The sequence below is a fragment of the Telmatherina bonti genome, assembly GCF_933228915.1.
Source record: "Telmatherina bonti genome assembly, chromosome: 11".
NCBI lineage: Eukaryota > Metazoa > Chordata > Actinopteri > Atheriniformes > Telmatherinidae > Telmatherina > Telmatherina bonti.
The window spans coordinates 16,233,389-16,248,374 of record NC_136629.1 but is presented as its reverse complement, the minus strand read 5'-3'; the positions used below and the strand labels follow the sequence as shown (position 1 = coordinate 16,248,374).

General features: G+C 38.5%; 1 protein-coding gene across 1 annotated transcript in view; it reads left to right on the top strand.

Annotated features, from left to right (window-relative positions):
- Window positions 1-13,480, top strand: part of LOC306762531 (rho-related GTP-binding protein RhoQ) — a 30,502-nt gene extending 17,022 nt beyond the window's left edge. The window contains exons 3-5 of the mRNA XM_079249047.1: window positions 4,254-4,418; window positions 7,652-7,747; window positions 9,417-13,480. Coding sequence (XP_079105173.1) covers window positions 4,254-4,418; window positions 7,652-7,747; window positions 9,417-9,578 — 423 coding nt within the window. The 3' untranslated portion in view covers window positions 9,579-13,480. The remainder of the gene's footprint in view (window positions 1-4,253; window positions 4,419-7,651; window positions 7,748-9,416) is intronic.
- Window positions 13,481-14,986: the final 1,506 nt, after the last annotated feature.

The window sequence follows — 14,986 nt, the reverse complement described above, 5'->3', positions numbered from 1 at the left end:
ATGAGTTTTCTTGACTTAGCTGAGTGTTTTTAACAAATTATAGAGCACTGAAGTTCTTGAAAAACAGCTGTTTCTTGTTGCTTTTTTCACCCTTAACTTTTTGGTTATTAGGAACGTTTCAGACCCTTGTACAAGGTATGTTTAAAGCACCTTTCAGCTGAATGTTGACAGAAGAAAAGATCATAAAAGCAATTGTATTTTCCCCAGACTCAGCTCTTCAGTTGAGCTACCGCTAACCGGATGCTCTGCAGTGTTTGGATGTACTATCTTTGTCTCCAAGCGGCTATTTTGCATGTCAATAAAAGCAAGATAACATTGCTTTTATCATCATCACCAGAGATTCTGACGGGGATCACATGAGGCGCCAGTCTGAATCCAGACAACTGTAGTTGGTTCTTCGACATGAGTGGGAAACCCTCCCAGCTTTCAGAGACCATCTACGTGTCCATGGTGATCATTTTCTAAATCAATGATAATACCGATATGACTTTAGAGCTTTTATAATGAACATTTTCTTCTATAAGATCATATGAGTACTTATTAAAGACTGAACATGACCAGACAGGAATGTTTTCTGTTTTGGCAAATTCTGTCCATTGAACACCTGACAAGTCGTGATGCTTCATCATGTTGACATAAGACATAAAAATGCCAAAAATCCAATTTTGCTTCTAGACAGTCTTGTACATTGATTTGCAGCATTGCCCTGAATGAACTCTTCACCCTGAGATTTAATAAAGAGTCTCTAATGTGACTCAGAGTTCCACTTTCAGATGGCGGATGTCCCCATGAGACGGTGACGTAAACAAAGACGAACAGTCACAGCGGAGGCAGTAAGCTGACTCAATTCCTTGTTATGGCTGCAGTTTAAGTTGCACCAGGTCTTACAGTTCTCATAATGCAGGGAAATGAGATTTTACATGAGGTGTTCACTGAAATTCTAAATGGTCATTTCTTCAAAACTCCCTGATCTCAGGAAGTGAAGTGTAATCTGAGATAAACCAGACGGCAACACTGGGGTTAACTGGTTTCAGTCTTCTTGAAAGTCCCATTTTGAGATGTTATGCTGCCAAATGTCATGCGTTAAATTTTCTAGTTTAAACTACATAAAGGAGCACAATGTGACAGCTGACAAGCGCATCGTTGGATCATTTCATGATGAGTTCTTCATGCTGGAGCACATTAGTCATTACAACACATAAACTGATGTGAATCTTCCCTACTATTTGAGGCACCAGATGGTCTTCATATACCATCAGGACGGGAAGTGTAAGGTGTCAATCACAGGAAGGATCCTTACCTGACAGTAATGGACGAACAGCATTGCTTTTGTCCAAACATTTTTTTTCCCAACCTAGTTAAATTGAGCGTTTAAAGGAGATATATGATCATAAAATGTCTGCTAGGAACATGTCGGACCCCCTTTTTTCCTTCAGAACTTCCTTCATTCTTTGTGACATAGATTCAACAAAGTGATGGAAACATTTCTATGGGATTTTGCTCCATATTGACATGAAGCATCACACAGTTGCTGCACATCCATGATGAGAATCTCCTGTTCCACCACATCCCAAAGCTGCTCTGTTGGACTGAGATCCGGTGACTGTGGAGGCCGTTGGAGGACAGTGAACTCATCATCATGGAGATGATGTGAGCTTTGTGCCATGTTGCATCATCCTGATGGAAGTTTCCATCAGAAGATGCTACACTGTGGTCATAAAGGGGTAAAACATGGTGAACAACAGTACTCAGGTAGGCTGTGATGTTTTAAACAACGCCACACTGGTATTTAGCAGCCCAAAGTGTGCAGGATGGATCAATGCAGTCATGATATTTCCACCAAATTCTGATCCTACCATCTTAATGTGGAGCTGAAATCAATACTCATCAGACCAGGCAATGATTCTCAAACTTCTATTGTCGAGTTCTGGTGAGTCTGTGTGAGTTGTAGCCTCAGTTTCCTGTTCTTAGCTGACAGGAGTGGCACCTGGTGTGGTTATCTGCTGCTGTAGACCATCTGCTTTGAGGTTGGATATGTTTTGCTCAGATATGCTTGTCTCCGTATCTTGGTTGGGACCAGTTCTTATTTAACTTCCTGTTATCTTTCTATCATCTCCAACCAGTCTGCCCATTATCTTCTGACATCATCATGGCATTTTGGTCCAGACAACTGCTGACTGGATATTTTCTCTTTTTAGATCATTCTCTGTAAACTCCAGAGATGGTTGTGTGGAAAAATCCCAGTAGATCAGCAGTTTCTCAAATACTCGGGCCAATAATCATGCTACATTTAAAGTCATGTAAATCCTCTTTCTTCCTCATTTTGATGCTCAGTTTGAGCTTCAGCAAGTTGCCTTGACCGTGCCTATGTGACGAAATGCGGCCATGTGATTGGCTGATTTTTTTTTTTAATTGACAAGCAATTGAACAGGTGTACCTAATAAATTGACCATTGAGTTGATATTTATATGGAACAATTTTAAGCAAAACTGTAAACTGTGTTTTATTTTAGCGACTGGATGTAATGTAAATGTAAATCTTAAACATCACTACATGGGACACTTTCAGAAGTCTTTGAAAGTTCTGCAGGAACAAATCCTGTGAGGACTTTTCTGTGCTCAGTGACGCATTCCAGTGACGTGTAGTTGACTCATCTTCTGATTATGCACATGCATTGCAATGTAAAGCCGGTGTATCTTTATCTTATTACATAGAGTTGACTCCTCTACATGGCTGATCTAACAGCTTCTTTCAGAAATTTCTATCATTTTGCATATTTTTAAAGCTTGTTCAAATAATGTGTAAGAAAGTCTCGTAGTTTGGGTCAGAATCGGACTCACCAAAGTCATCAAAATGAAAAACTGTCATCCCTAGCACAGTCAGTCACTGTATCCAGTTTGCTTTGATTTATTTTTAGGCTGGAAGAAGATTTTCAATAGAATACAGTGAGCACGACACAATCTGTCTTGTTGAGTCATGTCTAATTACTGGAGATGCATCGATTCTGTTTCTTCATGCCAGTTGTAGAAAGGCCATGTGCCATCAGCTGAAGATATTAGATAGGTCATGAATATTCATAAACATGCAAGTCAGACACTGTCAAAGGGTTTATCTTTGAGAGGGGGGTATAGGGAGAGCGTGATCCAACCAAGCGGCAACCTCCGGTGGTTAAAAGTGAAGCCTATGCGGAAGTGTATAAAACTGCAGTTCCCCCTACATCCACTAGGAGCTGGCTCCAAAACAGAGCAAATCCCCATAGACTCCCATGTTAAAAAGGCCAACTTCAAGGCAGAAATAAACATGTTTACAGTCTGGTTCTAAAATCCATTTTCGGTTTATAGGTCAGGTTCACTTTCATGACAACCGTGAGGGGAGTGAATTCTTTTCTAACTCACCCGTTTAAAAGTAATTTAATCTCGAAGTTCGGCATATTTAGGGGCGTGTCCTTTTGATTGACAGGTACCCGATCTCCCGCGACAAGTAAGAAGAAAGTAGAACAACTTAAGACGGTTAGCAACGTGTCTTAGCTTTAGCTCACCTCCGTTAGCTGGTTAGCTCCTGTTAGCGCCAAGTTAGCTTGGTTAGCTCTTAGCTACAGAAAGCTCGGAGTTCGCTCAATGTCAATCATCCACCATGACGCTCACAGTCCCCCTTTCAGCTCCACCTCTTTGCCCATATTTGTATTTTCCGGGCGAGACGACGCGCATGACGCTGCCAAGATGGCGATGGTAGGAACCGCCCACCAAGGTTCAATTCAGCTCTTCAAAAACCTATGGGTGACGTCACGGAGGCTCTGTCCATCTCTTTTTATACAGTCTATGGATCCAACACACAAAAGGCAGCCTGTCATCTCTGAATTACACATTTTTACCCCGTAAATATCAGAGATGACTGTGTGAGGTAGTCAGAGCCTTGTGGCACTGTCTTGTGCTCAGCCCCAATTAAACAACTGCAAATGTGAAATAATCCTAAAAGACAAAGTCAGAAAGGAAATTCTCACAGAATCGTCATCTTCTTCTTTTTTTAATGCATGTACATCCTATGATGATCTGATTCATCTGAAACAGCCAAGGAACACCTTGGCTCAGACGGAGCTCTCCAGAGCAGAGCAGAAGTGTCTCTCTATTCAAAGCTCATTTTGTCCACACTTTAATATTTAATGAATAATAATTCCTCCGATGTTATGAAACGGAAATGAATCATGTCTGCTCTCTGATCTGGAATCTTAACATTACTGTTCTGGCTTCTCCCAGGAGGACTACGACCGCCTGAGGCCTTTGTCCTACCCGATGACCGATGTCTTCCTCATCTGCTTCTCTGTGGTCAATCCGGCCAGTTTCCAGAATGTGCGTGAGGAATGGGTCCCTGAGCTGCAGGAGTATGCCCCCAGTGTCCCCTACCTGCTCATTGGCACCCAGGTTAGTTCTCTAGAATTTTCTCTGCGTAAAGTTTTTGATACTCCTCTGTTTCTAGTTGCACTGCAGTGACACTCGTTTCTGCTGGTAATTATGTTAACAACCTCTTCCCTGGAGCGCACGCTTCCGGGTCTTTCTGTTGGTGACACCTTATGCCTTAAGCCTTGCACAGTCAGATTCAGCTTTGTTATCTCCTGCACCAACGTCATCTTAAAGTCCTTTTAAAGATACTGTCCCATCTCATTATAATGTAATCATATTTATTGTAATTCACTTAAAATCCAGTTAAAATAAATCCATTGTATGATCTGCAGTCATAGTAATTTTGTTCATTTCAAGCCAATTCATCGGAAAAATTTGTTGGGCTAAGCAAACCAAGAGATCGCATCGACTCTTCGATTTAATCCTCCATCATGAGCATGCTAAAGACAGCGGGTGAGAAAAGCTCCATTTAACAGAAGGGAACGTGTCCAGAACCAGCAGGAAGGTTAGTCTGCTTCAACTGGTTTGGGTGGAAATTAAATATTATTAGGGCTGTGATGACATGCTTTTGTTCCGATTTGATTCAATTCCAGTTTTTTGGGTGCCAATTCAATTTAAATTGCGATTCTCACAATTCTTCGATATTGCTGATTTTTGTAGATTAAAAATAAATAAAATGTACGAAACTTTTTTTTGCTCATCATTTTTCTTGATTTTAATTAGGAAAAAATGACACAGCAGCTAGATCATCATTCTGCTGCCATAATGTCCAAGAAGACAAGTCAAAAGATCAATAAAAACAACAAAAAAATGGCAAGGTTTATAATGGATTAGTTTTATTTATCTGGAAAGAAAATCAATTTTAAAATTGTAAAGCAAAAATCCTGATATTCGATTTTTTTTTTTTTTATTTGATTTTCCCATCCCTAAATATTATGATACCTAAATTATGTAAAGTATTGATTGTGTTCCATTTTAGGGAATTCAAAGTTTTGAATACACAGCAGTAAGACTATAACTCCAACTTTCTTTGTAATAAAAGTAATTTTTGTTGTAATGAAGCTTGTTCTAAGTAAGAAACAGACGACCACTAACCCGATGGCTGCTTTTGCTGGCAGGAATGACGTGTTGATGATGTTCTCTGTTGCAGTGAATCTGAATGAGCCGTTCATTGAACACACTCTGTTGTCGCCTCACTGTGTTGTGTATTTGGTGTGAAAACCGGCCCCTTATGTTTAGCAAGTTGATGCCATTTTCCAACAAACGGCTGCAAAGCTGATCGCAGTTTCCACAACAGAATTAAGAAGTAGAGTCTGCTCTGTCGTGTCTTGTTTGTCTCAGATTTACAAACCTCCGCCATCTTTAGAGGCTCTGCTTCTCTGAAATGCTCTTTGTCCAGACAAGCTCCTAACCTGTTGCTAGTTTAGCTAAATAGCTGTCAAATGTTCCTCCAGCTGCTTTTGATCGGAACCAATTCTCTTTCCAGTCTTTCTTCTTTTGTCCTTTTCCCAACTTTTGTGTCTCTGCCATGTCTTATTTTTACCATAATCGAGCAGCCATATTCTTTATTGCTTTTTTAAATAATTAGCTGTATGTACAAATATTAACAGTGGTGGTCCATTTTTATGTTGCAATTAAACTTGTTTTGTTCATATTTACATCAAGAATCCTAAGCACTTTAATTTTTTTTTACAAGTTTTTTTACTCGTTAACATGTAAGTGGTTAAAGTTTACAAATCTTCTTACATTTACACCAGTGAAGATCTTATGATTTGATTTTGCACCAAACAATTTTTTTAATGATTTGAATGATTTACTTTATAGAACTATTTCATATCTTTACTGATAGGACAGATTTTAACGTCTTTATTCCTCCTGTACATAAAAACCAAGAGTTTTATTATCTCTGGAGTGAAATGTAGATCCTTCTGTTTTGTTTCAGTAAGTTGATGTTAAGTATGTACCAGCTTTGAGTGCTTAAAGTGCCGTGACGGTTTTCTTACCATTACATAGTAGTAAGAAAATTGCAATATATTGTCTTGCCTCTAGTATTTCATATATTGCAATATATTGTTTCCGCAGCGGAGCCAGTACGCAGATTGCCAGTACTCACCTCCAGTTCCCACCGGTACAGTACTGGTCTTTAAAGGGTACAAACTCCACTGTTGAGGGTATACCAGCTGTTTCTTTGTACCATCATAATATCAATCATTTAGCAGCTAGTAGGTAAGAAACAAGGTATACACCTGAAAGAAGGGGTTCTAATTTTCCTAGTACAAACTGGTTTGTGGCCCATTCAAACATTAACTTGGTCCTGGTTTAACTGATTTTACTTGTATTCATTTACAGTCAATAACCAAACCAAAAGCTAAAAGCTTGTTAAACTGCATTAGGTGGCTTCCTAAGTAAGAATCACTGCCTTAGAGAGGTTATCAGTCCATCACGACAAAAACACAGAAACAGAAAAAACAGTCACAATAAAAAGTATTCACCTAACCCACATGTTTCAGGACTGTGGCAGGACACCTACCTGGAGAGAACCCACATATAGTATGCGAACCCCAGTCGATCCCTGAAGTTGTACCTGAACTTGTTTAATGTTTCACCAGGCGCATCTCAAAATGCACGATGATTTATGAGTACATACATCAGTCCTCTGGATTAGCTTTCGGCTTAAAACCCATTTTCTAACACTGCATGCCCTTTACAAACTGTTCAGACATGTGAGTGATTTTTATTTATTTATTTTTGGGTCTGTGTTTCCTGGCAACCAAATGCCAGGGCAGCCAAGGCCCAGCAGTGATGATGAGGATGAAGTGGGTGTCTGATTTATCTTGTGTCTGCTGATGTTTGCTGCTCTTTTATCAGTTCCTGTCGTAACTCACTCACTGCTCTGTGGCTGAATTCAGATCTGCGCACAAGCTCCAAGACGGTCACAAATAAAGATGGGGTTTAATGAAGGTTGCGGACTGGTTGCAGCGAATGGAAGCATTCATTTTGTCTGGTTATCATTTCTGGTAAAGGGGATGGGGAGCGCTGTAAAGTGTAAAAGGTAGTGAAGAACCTTGTGGTTAGTTGTGAAATTACTTTACAGAGGAGAAGGAAGTGTGGGTCAACACAGCTCAACTGCTTCTTACAGCAAAGAAAACCACCTGATTTGTGCAGAGAAGTCAAGTTAAAACTATCAGCTCAGTCCATGTTAGTTTAACAGTTATGCTGACGTAGCTGAAAGAAGTGTGTCTTATCTTTTTCAGATCGATCTTCGCGATGACCCCAAGACAATTGCCAAACTGAATGACATGAAGGAGAAGCCCATCACCACTGAGCAAGGGCAGAAACTGGCGAAGGAGGTTTGTATGCCGGAACAATGTGATGCAGCTGGTGTGGTCGAAGCATCTATTTTTCACTCAGTCCAAGCTGTTGGACCCAATTAGATTCCTGTGTGTTGAATCGACCCAGGAATGTCTCTGTGTGAATTAATGTCTTCAGTGAAATGCTTGGAATCAGACCTCTTTGCATTCTTTGCCTTAAAATGAGTCCAGAAATACTTTCTTGGTCAGCGTAGATGTCCAGCAGAGTTCGAGGCTGAAGGACCAAAAGTAGTCTGTAATTAATCACAGCTGTCAGGCCGAGAGTGGGAATCAAAGTCAGTTGTTTAAAAAAAATCACAAAGTGCAGAATTTACAAGCTAAGATCCCTACAGTTTTGGCAACGTGAGCTCAGATTAAGGCGGATTTCTTGTTTTGTGGATTTGTCAAGTATTCTGAAGCAGCAATTAGCCTAAATAAGAGTTCATTCATTCTCTTAACCACTTTGTCCAAATTCAGGGTCGCAGGAAGCTGGAGCCTATCCCAGCAATTATTGGGCCAGAAGCAGGGTACACCCTGGACAGGCCGCAAGTCCATCACAAGGCCAACACAGAGAGAAAAACAACCATTCACACTCACACTCTCTCCTAGGGACAATTTAAAGTAACCAATTAACCCAACATGCATGTCTTGCGGGAGGAAGCCGGAGTACCCAGAAAGAATGCACACATACACTGGAAGAACATGCAAACTCCACACTGAAAGGCCACTGTTTAAACCTCCCCCCAGCCAAGGATTAAAACAATGACCTTCTTGCTATGAGGCCACAGTGCTAACCACTATTCCACCACGCACTGCTGGGATGTGCAGCCCTACAGTTGTGTAGTCTCACTGATCTCTCAAATTCAATTTTTCCCCAACAGCTCAACAACTAATCTGATAATTATAGCAAAAAGTGTACAGATACCAGAAATCAGTGGTGAGAGAATGTCTTCATCCTTCACCACCTGGTCCAACTAAGGAACCCCCCCCTCCTTCTTTTTTTTTCTTTCTGGCAACATACTGTGATTCACCCCAAAAATGGATATGGATGTTAAGTTTTCCCCCTTTTGGCTACCATATTCAGAGATGGTAATACAACATGGGAGTCTTCTGTTGGGTGCGCCGCCACCTATGTATTCATGGAGAAGTCATTTTACGCTACGAGAACACTTTCCTTTGGTTGTGATTAGAGTTCAGAAGATACGTATTTAGGAAAGCAAATTTAGATTTTTGTTTTTTCTTTTTTTTTTTTTTTTTTTTTAAATGGAAAAAAAAAAAAAGAGTCAAGTTTGTTACTGTACCTTTAGGGTACAACAACTGGCCATTTTTTGTTGATCTGAACCATCTGGCCTAGCTAGCAGTGCTCTCCCACCAGTCATCAACCTCCTGGCCAAGAGACAAAATCAAAACACACCCAAGACAACTAAAACAATAAAAAGCAGTATGAAAGATTAAAAACAGCAGGTTAAAGGCTTCATTTCCAGGTCCTTCAGAATAGCATCAAACTGGGATTAAGTTATAAGATGTTTAAGTTCAATTGTCCTTTGCTGAGAGTTCCAGTCTGTAGGTACCCGAAACTGAAAAGTCATCTTTCATTCTCTGTCCCAACACTAGGGATGCCATGGGACGTCTTGCAGCTGATTATCTGTCCTGTCTGTTTTCTCATCAGATTGGTGCTTGTTGTTATGTGGAATGTTCAGCGTTGACCCAGAAAGGCCTGAAGACAGTGTTTGATGAGGCCATCATCGCCATCTTGGCTCCAAAGAGAAAGAAGGGATCTTTGAAGAGAAGACTGGGACCCCGCTGCATCAACTGCTGTCTGATCACGTGATCCATCAAACCCAAGATCATTGAGCAGCCAACTACAAACCAAACCTGAATTGAAGGGAAACAACAGGCAAAAGAAAAGTGAGGCAGTTGAGACATATAAGACTGAAAGGAACTAAATAAGAGCTTGTTTTAAGCTGTGAGGCTCTTGAGGCCATAACTCTCCTGCTGTTCAATGCTGAGGTTGGGGATCCGGTTTTCTACCAAAGGAGCTCAAAGCCCAGTCTGTGCTCTTCTTCTAATAGACTTTTGCCTCAAAAGTACCTTCTTTTATAACCATTTTTAATCTTTTTTTTCTGTACAATGTCGCTGTATGATGTCATTTAAAAAAATTCATGTGAAAAATGAAAATTCTAAATTACATTTCAGGTTTAAGAGATATTCTACATTTTAAAAAGTTATTTTATTTCCATGTTCTATGAAAGAAAGATAAAGATAAATTCCTAATTTGTTCATTTATATTCTAAAACTTTCATCATAAAAAAATCATCATAAAAAAAGAATATAACATTGAGTCTTTCATAAATGACACTCTGCCCCTCAGTATACTTTTAGACCCAATGGCCCAGTTTTACTTTCTTGTCATCATTATTATTTTGTTAAAAAAAAAAAGTTTTAGCTCATAGTCCTCACTTATGTACCATCTGAGAATCTGCAGAAAGAAACACACTTTAGATGAGATAGCAGGTAAAGATACTGTTTAAATGACAGATTGTGGACCTAGAAATTTATTATTTTCATGTTTAAATTAGCTTTTTTTATCTGTTATTTTTCTCGTATATAAACTTTAATATTTTATAGTGTGGTATGCCAAAATATTCTTTATGTTTAAATGCTGCTGAGGTCTTCATGAGAAACTGAAGTGGTTTATATCCATTTTTAAAATCTGTATTTCTGTATCTCCGAACAAGAGATCATGCTGTCAGTGCTAATATTTTTACAGCTTATAAATTACCTTTTATTTAATTTTAGTTATCCTGCAATAACATCTATGATTTTATCACCTTTAAGAACGTTTGAATAGAGAAGAGGGATCTCATAATAGAAATGAAACTCTCACTCATTTTCTGATTTATATCCATGTCCAAAGAAGAAAATGCACATGCTCATCAAAGTCAGGGGCTTAAAATGACCCAATACTGTATATGTTATGCACAACATAAAGCACAGTCAGTGCTGCTTCATTTTCTAAGTACAATGCACATTCCCATGTTGTCAAACACTCTCCCGGTCGTAGAAATGGCTAATTGAAGCACAGATAATGCACACTTCTATTAGGCACAAGCACAGTAGAAAATCTCAGAACTCACAGCTCATTGTGTCGCCAAATCTTTTTCAAAAAGGATCGCTTTGCACTTCCTAAACGACAACATTTAGGGAATATGAAAAAGAACCCAGATTTGTGCTAAATGGGATTAGCTGGCTGTGCCAACTACTAATAATTGACTATTTTAAAATGTATTTGTTCAGTGTATACACATCACTGGATTAGAATTCATTACAGACAGTAGTTCATAAGAACGGAGTTGTTTCCACTATTTATATACATCCAGTGGCCTTTAGCTAGCATGATTCAGTTAGCTAATGCTGACTGACAGGCTGTGTTCGAATGTCCACACCAGTTTCAAAACCCCTCATTTACTACATAGGCTACACTATATAGCACAATACATACTGAACTCAATATGTCAGCGATTCAGACATGAAGCTGGGTTTGTATTTTTCATGGTCGCAGATCGCGTGATTACTGACTGTCACCACAACAACCACAACCCGTCATTCCAAATCCAATCCAAACTTCTGTGAAAATATTTTATTTTATTATATTGTATCTTTTTTTGTTGCATATCTCTTTAATAAACAAGAGTACAAAATGAATTGACTAGGTACTTTTTAACCTGGTTTGACTTTTGTGTCACTCTATATTGACCCGTCAGGAGACCATCAATGCTCTCTACTTTTCAAGATGCATTGTGGGTCATTTTGAGTACACTACTTTTTTCCTTTCTGGAAATTTGGGCACCTCTAGAAAATGGCATTACCACTGTAGGGAATAGTGTGGACATTTGGACACAGCCTGATACCGTTAGCATCTAAGTTCTTCATACACTTGATTGAAATTATGTTTAATTTATTTGATGAATATATTCTAAATTATGTTTTCCAAAGACAAAAAGAACAATGCAACATATGAAATGTTATGTATTCTTAACAATGTTAAATTTAAATACATAATGAAGTTAAAGTTAGCATAATCTAAGACTGATACTTGACTTAAATGTAGATCTTTATCCCCTGTAAGCTTTACTTTTGGCTGTTGTGTTATATATTTTTTATAGCTACATTCTAGATATCATTGCTAACATGTTACATAAAAAAAACTAAACATGCCATATTTTTATAGTCAAAATTCAATGTCATTAATCACTACTTCTAACCCCATTTCTGAAAAAGATGAGGTGCTGCGTAAAATATAAATATCAGAATGAGATGATTTGCAAATATAATTAACCTGCTTTTTATTCCCAATAGAAAATAAACAATATATGTCAGATGTTGAACTTGAGACGTTTTACCTTTTTAACGGAAAATATTAGCTCATTTCGAATTTGATTGTAGAGACACACCTGACAAACATTGTAACAGGGTGATGTTTAGCATTGTGTAAATGCTGCTGTTAACCATCTGTAAATGTCTGCAAAGGGAGGAAACTAGTTGCAGGAGTTTTAGGAGAGGAATGTTTTCCCATTTTGGTCTGATTTGCAACAATCTAGGCTTTTTGTATTAATTAGTTATCCAGCTTTCTGTTGGCCCTATTCCAACGTTTGTTTAGATGTGTTGTTGCTGTAAAATTCATAATAAGCTATTATTTTCCATGAAATGGTCAAATGTCTCAGTTTCAGAATATAACTTTGGTTTATAAGATTTGTAAATCATTGCAGTCTGTTATTATTTATTATTTTCTTGCAAGCTGAACATAAGAAAAATCAGTTCCTTTCTGTTTTATTCATTTTTATTTGCCTTTTCTAACATTTTTCAAAGATATTAATCAAAGGTGCCAACTTTTACTATTAATTTGTTAGATATATAATTAATTAAAGCTTTAATGTGAGAGGTGCTCCTGCTCGCTGTCCCAGCCTGTGTTGTATAACCATCTTCTGAGCAGCAGAGAACTGCAGCAGCATGAACAGCCTTGTTTCTCAGACAGTTTTGCTTGCTGATGTCATGTGAAGGTCCACCCTCAGGATCCAGGACCTAAGTGCCACATCCACCGATGCATTCTCCCACTGATGCTCCTCTCCTTTCAATAAATGTGTTTACTGTGTAAAGACGCTTCCTTGGGGGCTTTAACTTGGCATTGGGCATTGGGCTTTAACGTGAAATTAACTTGTGCTCTGTTAATTCCTGGAAGCTCAGGCCTTCATGCTCATAATGGGTCAAATATGATTACCAGGTTAGAAGAAATAAACTGCAAAGCATACTAATGAAAAAATATTCAGATAAATGCTTTGTTTTTCTTTATTTTGTCATTATGAATGGTATTGCATCCATTTATTCTTTTTGAGCTGTGAGTCTGTAATATGAGTTGTATAAATATCTGGAGCATGAGCGCCCCTTGCTGGGTGCAGCATTGTATGTAGCTTTCTTTTTATTTCTGCATTTTCAAAATTTCAATCATACATGATTTAACTCTACTCTGCTTTACAACTAATAAGCCTGCCTTAACCAGAGGACGCTTTCTGCTCTCGTACTGACGAAAGGTAACATAGATGTAATGGTTTGCTTAACTTTTAACATCAGCCCACTTCATTACCACCTCAGACTGCAATGCCTGCAAAACAATGTCTGCCCAGGTTTCTGTAATGTATGTAGTGGGGATTTTTGAAAGGATTCATTAAAAAAGTGTCAATTGTATCGATTAATTTGGTCTGGATGGATAGATTTTTTTAAAACTTTTTTTTTTTTTTTTGCCTTAAAAGTAAAAAGTCTTTACAGTTAAAGTATTTGACACAGAGGAGCGGTTGGAAGACACTTTAACTCACTACCTTCACATTTCTTGATTTGGTACAGTATAAGTGGTCACTGGGAGAGGCAGCTGACATTTATAAGAGTGTATTTCATGTTGATTACCATAATGCACTCTAGTGTGTGGGTTATAAAGATGACACTTGTTATTAATACAAAAGTGGAATCCATTTTCTCTGAAGCATGTTGGAAACAAACATGTCTATTGAAAGTGTATATATGGTATGGTCATATGGTCTGTAGGCAGACACATTTTGAGTCATGTGCAGTCATGCTGTCTAGATGACACACTTACACCCAGCAGCCCCAGTTTTCTCCTTTGAAGGACTCGTCATAAAAAGAACTAAATATACTCACTGGCTACTTAATAGGGTCTACCTTGCTGGCAATTGGTGGGAGCCTTTTTCCTTCAAAACTTCAGTGTTGGTGTCAGATATTTCTCAGAGATTTTGCTCCATAGTGACATGAAACATCAAACAGCTGCTGCAGATATGTCGGCTGCACATCCATGATGAGAATCTGGTGTTCCTCAACATTCTGAAGATGCTCTATTGGACAGAGACTAGAGAACTGTGGAGGTCAATCTGAGTACAGTGAACTCACTGTAACATTGAAGAAAGCAGTTGAAGATGATTTGAGCTTTGTGACATGGTGCATCATCCTGCTGGAAGTTTCCATTAGAAGAATGCTACTCTGTGCTAATGAAAGGATGGACATGTTCAGCAGTAATACTTAGCTAGGCTGTGACGAAAATATTCCCCACACCATTACACCATGAGCAGCTTTAACTATTGATCCAAAGCAGGACGGATCCATGTTTTCATGTCTTCCAGCTATTTCTAACCCTGCTGTCTGAACGTGGAGTTGAAATGGGACACTCATGAGACCAGGTCTTCAGCTTCTGTTGCTCATCTGCTTCAAGGCTGTTACTAATTAACTGTTATCTCAACCATTTGTTAAAAATAGTGTATTAAATTATTGTTGTTCCAAGGAAATAGGGGAAACGCAAAGAAATGACATTCCATAGATTTTTTTTCTCAATGTGAAAATTAGGACATTAGGACACAAGAACATTTACAAATATTGGCTGTCAGAACAGAAATTAGCATTTAAATGTGTAGGTTCAATAACAAATAATTAGCATACAGAATCTACAACAATCATCATTTGTAACAGGTATAACCTATTTACAGCCACTAAAACTAGCTTAAAAAACAATCAACTGGCTAACAAGTACTTGTACTAATTCTGCTGAGTAGGTATAACCCATAGACTGTATAAAAGGTGGACAGAGCCTCCATGGCGTCACCCAAAAGTTTCTGAAAAGCTGAAGTGAAGTTCTATTTTGTATGGGCTTCGCCCCTTAAGGCTATCGCTATAGTGCCG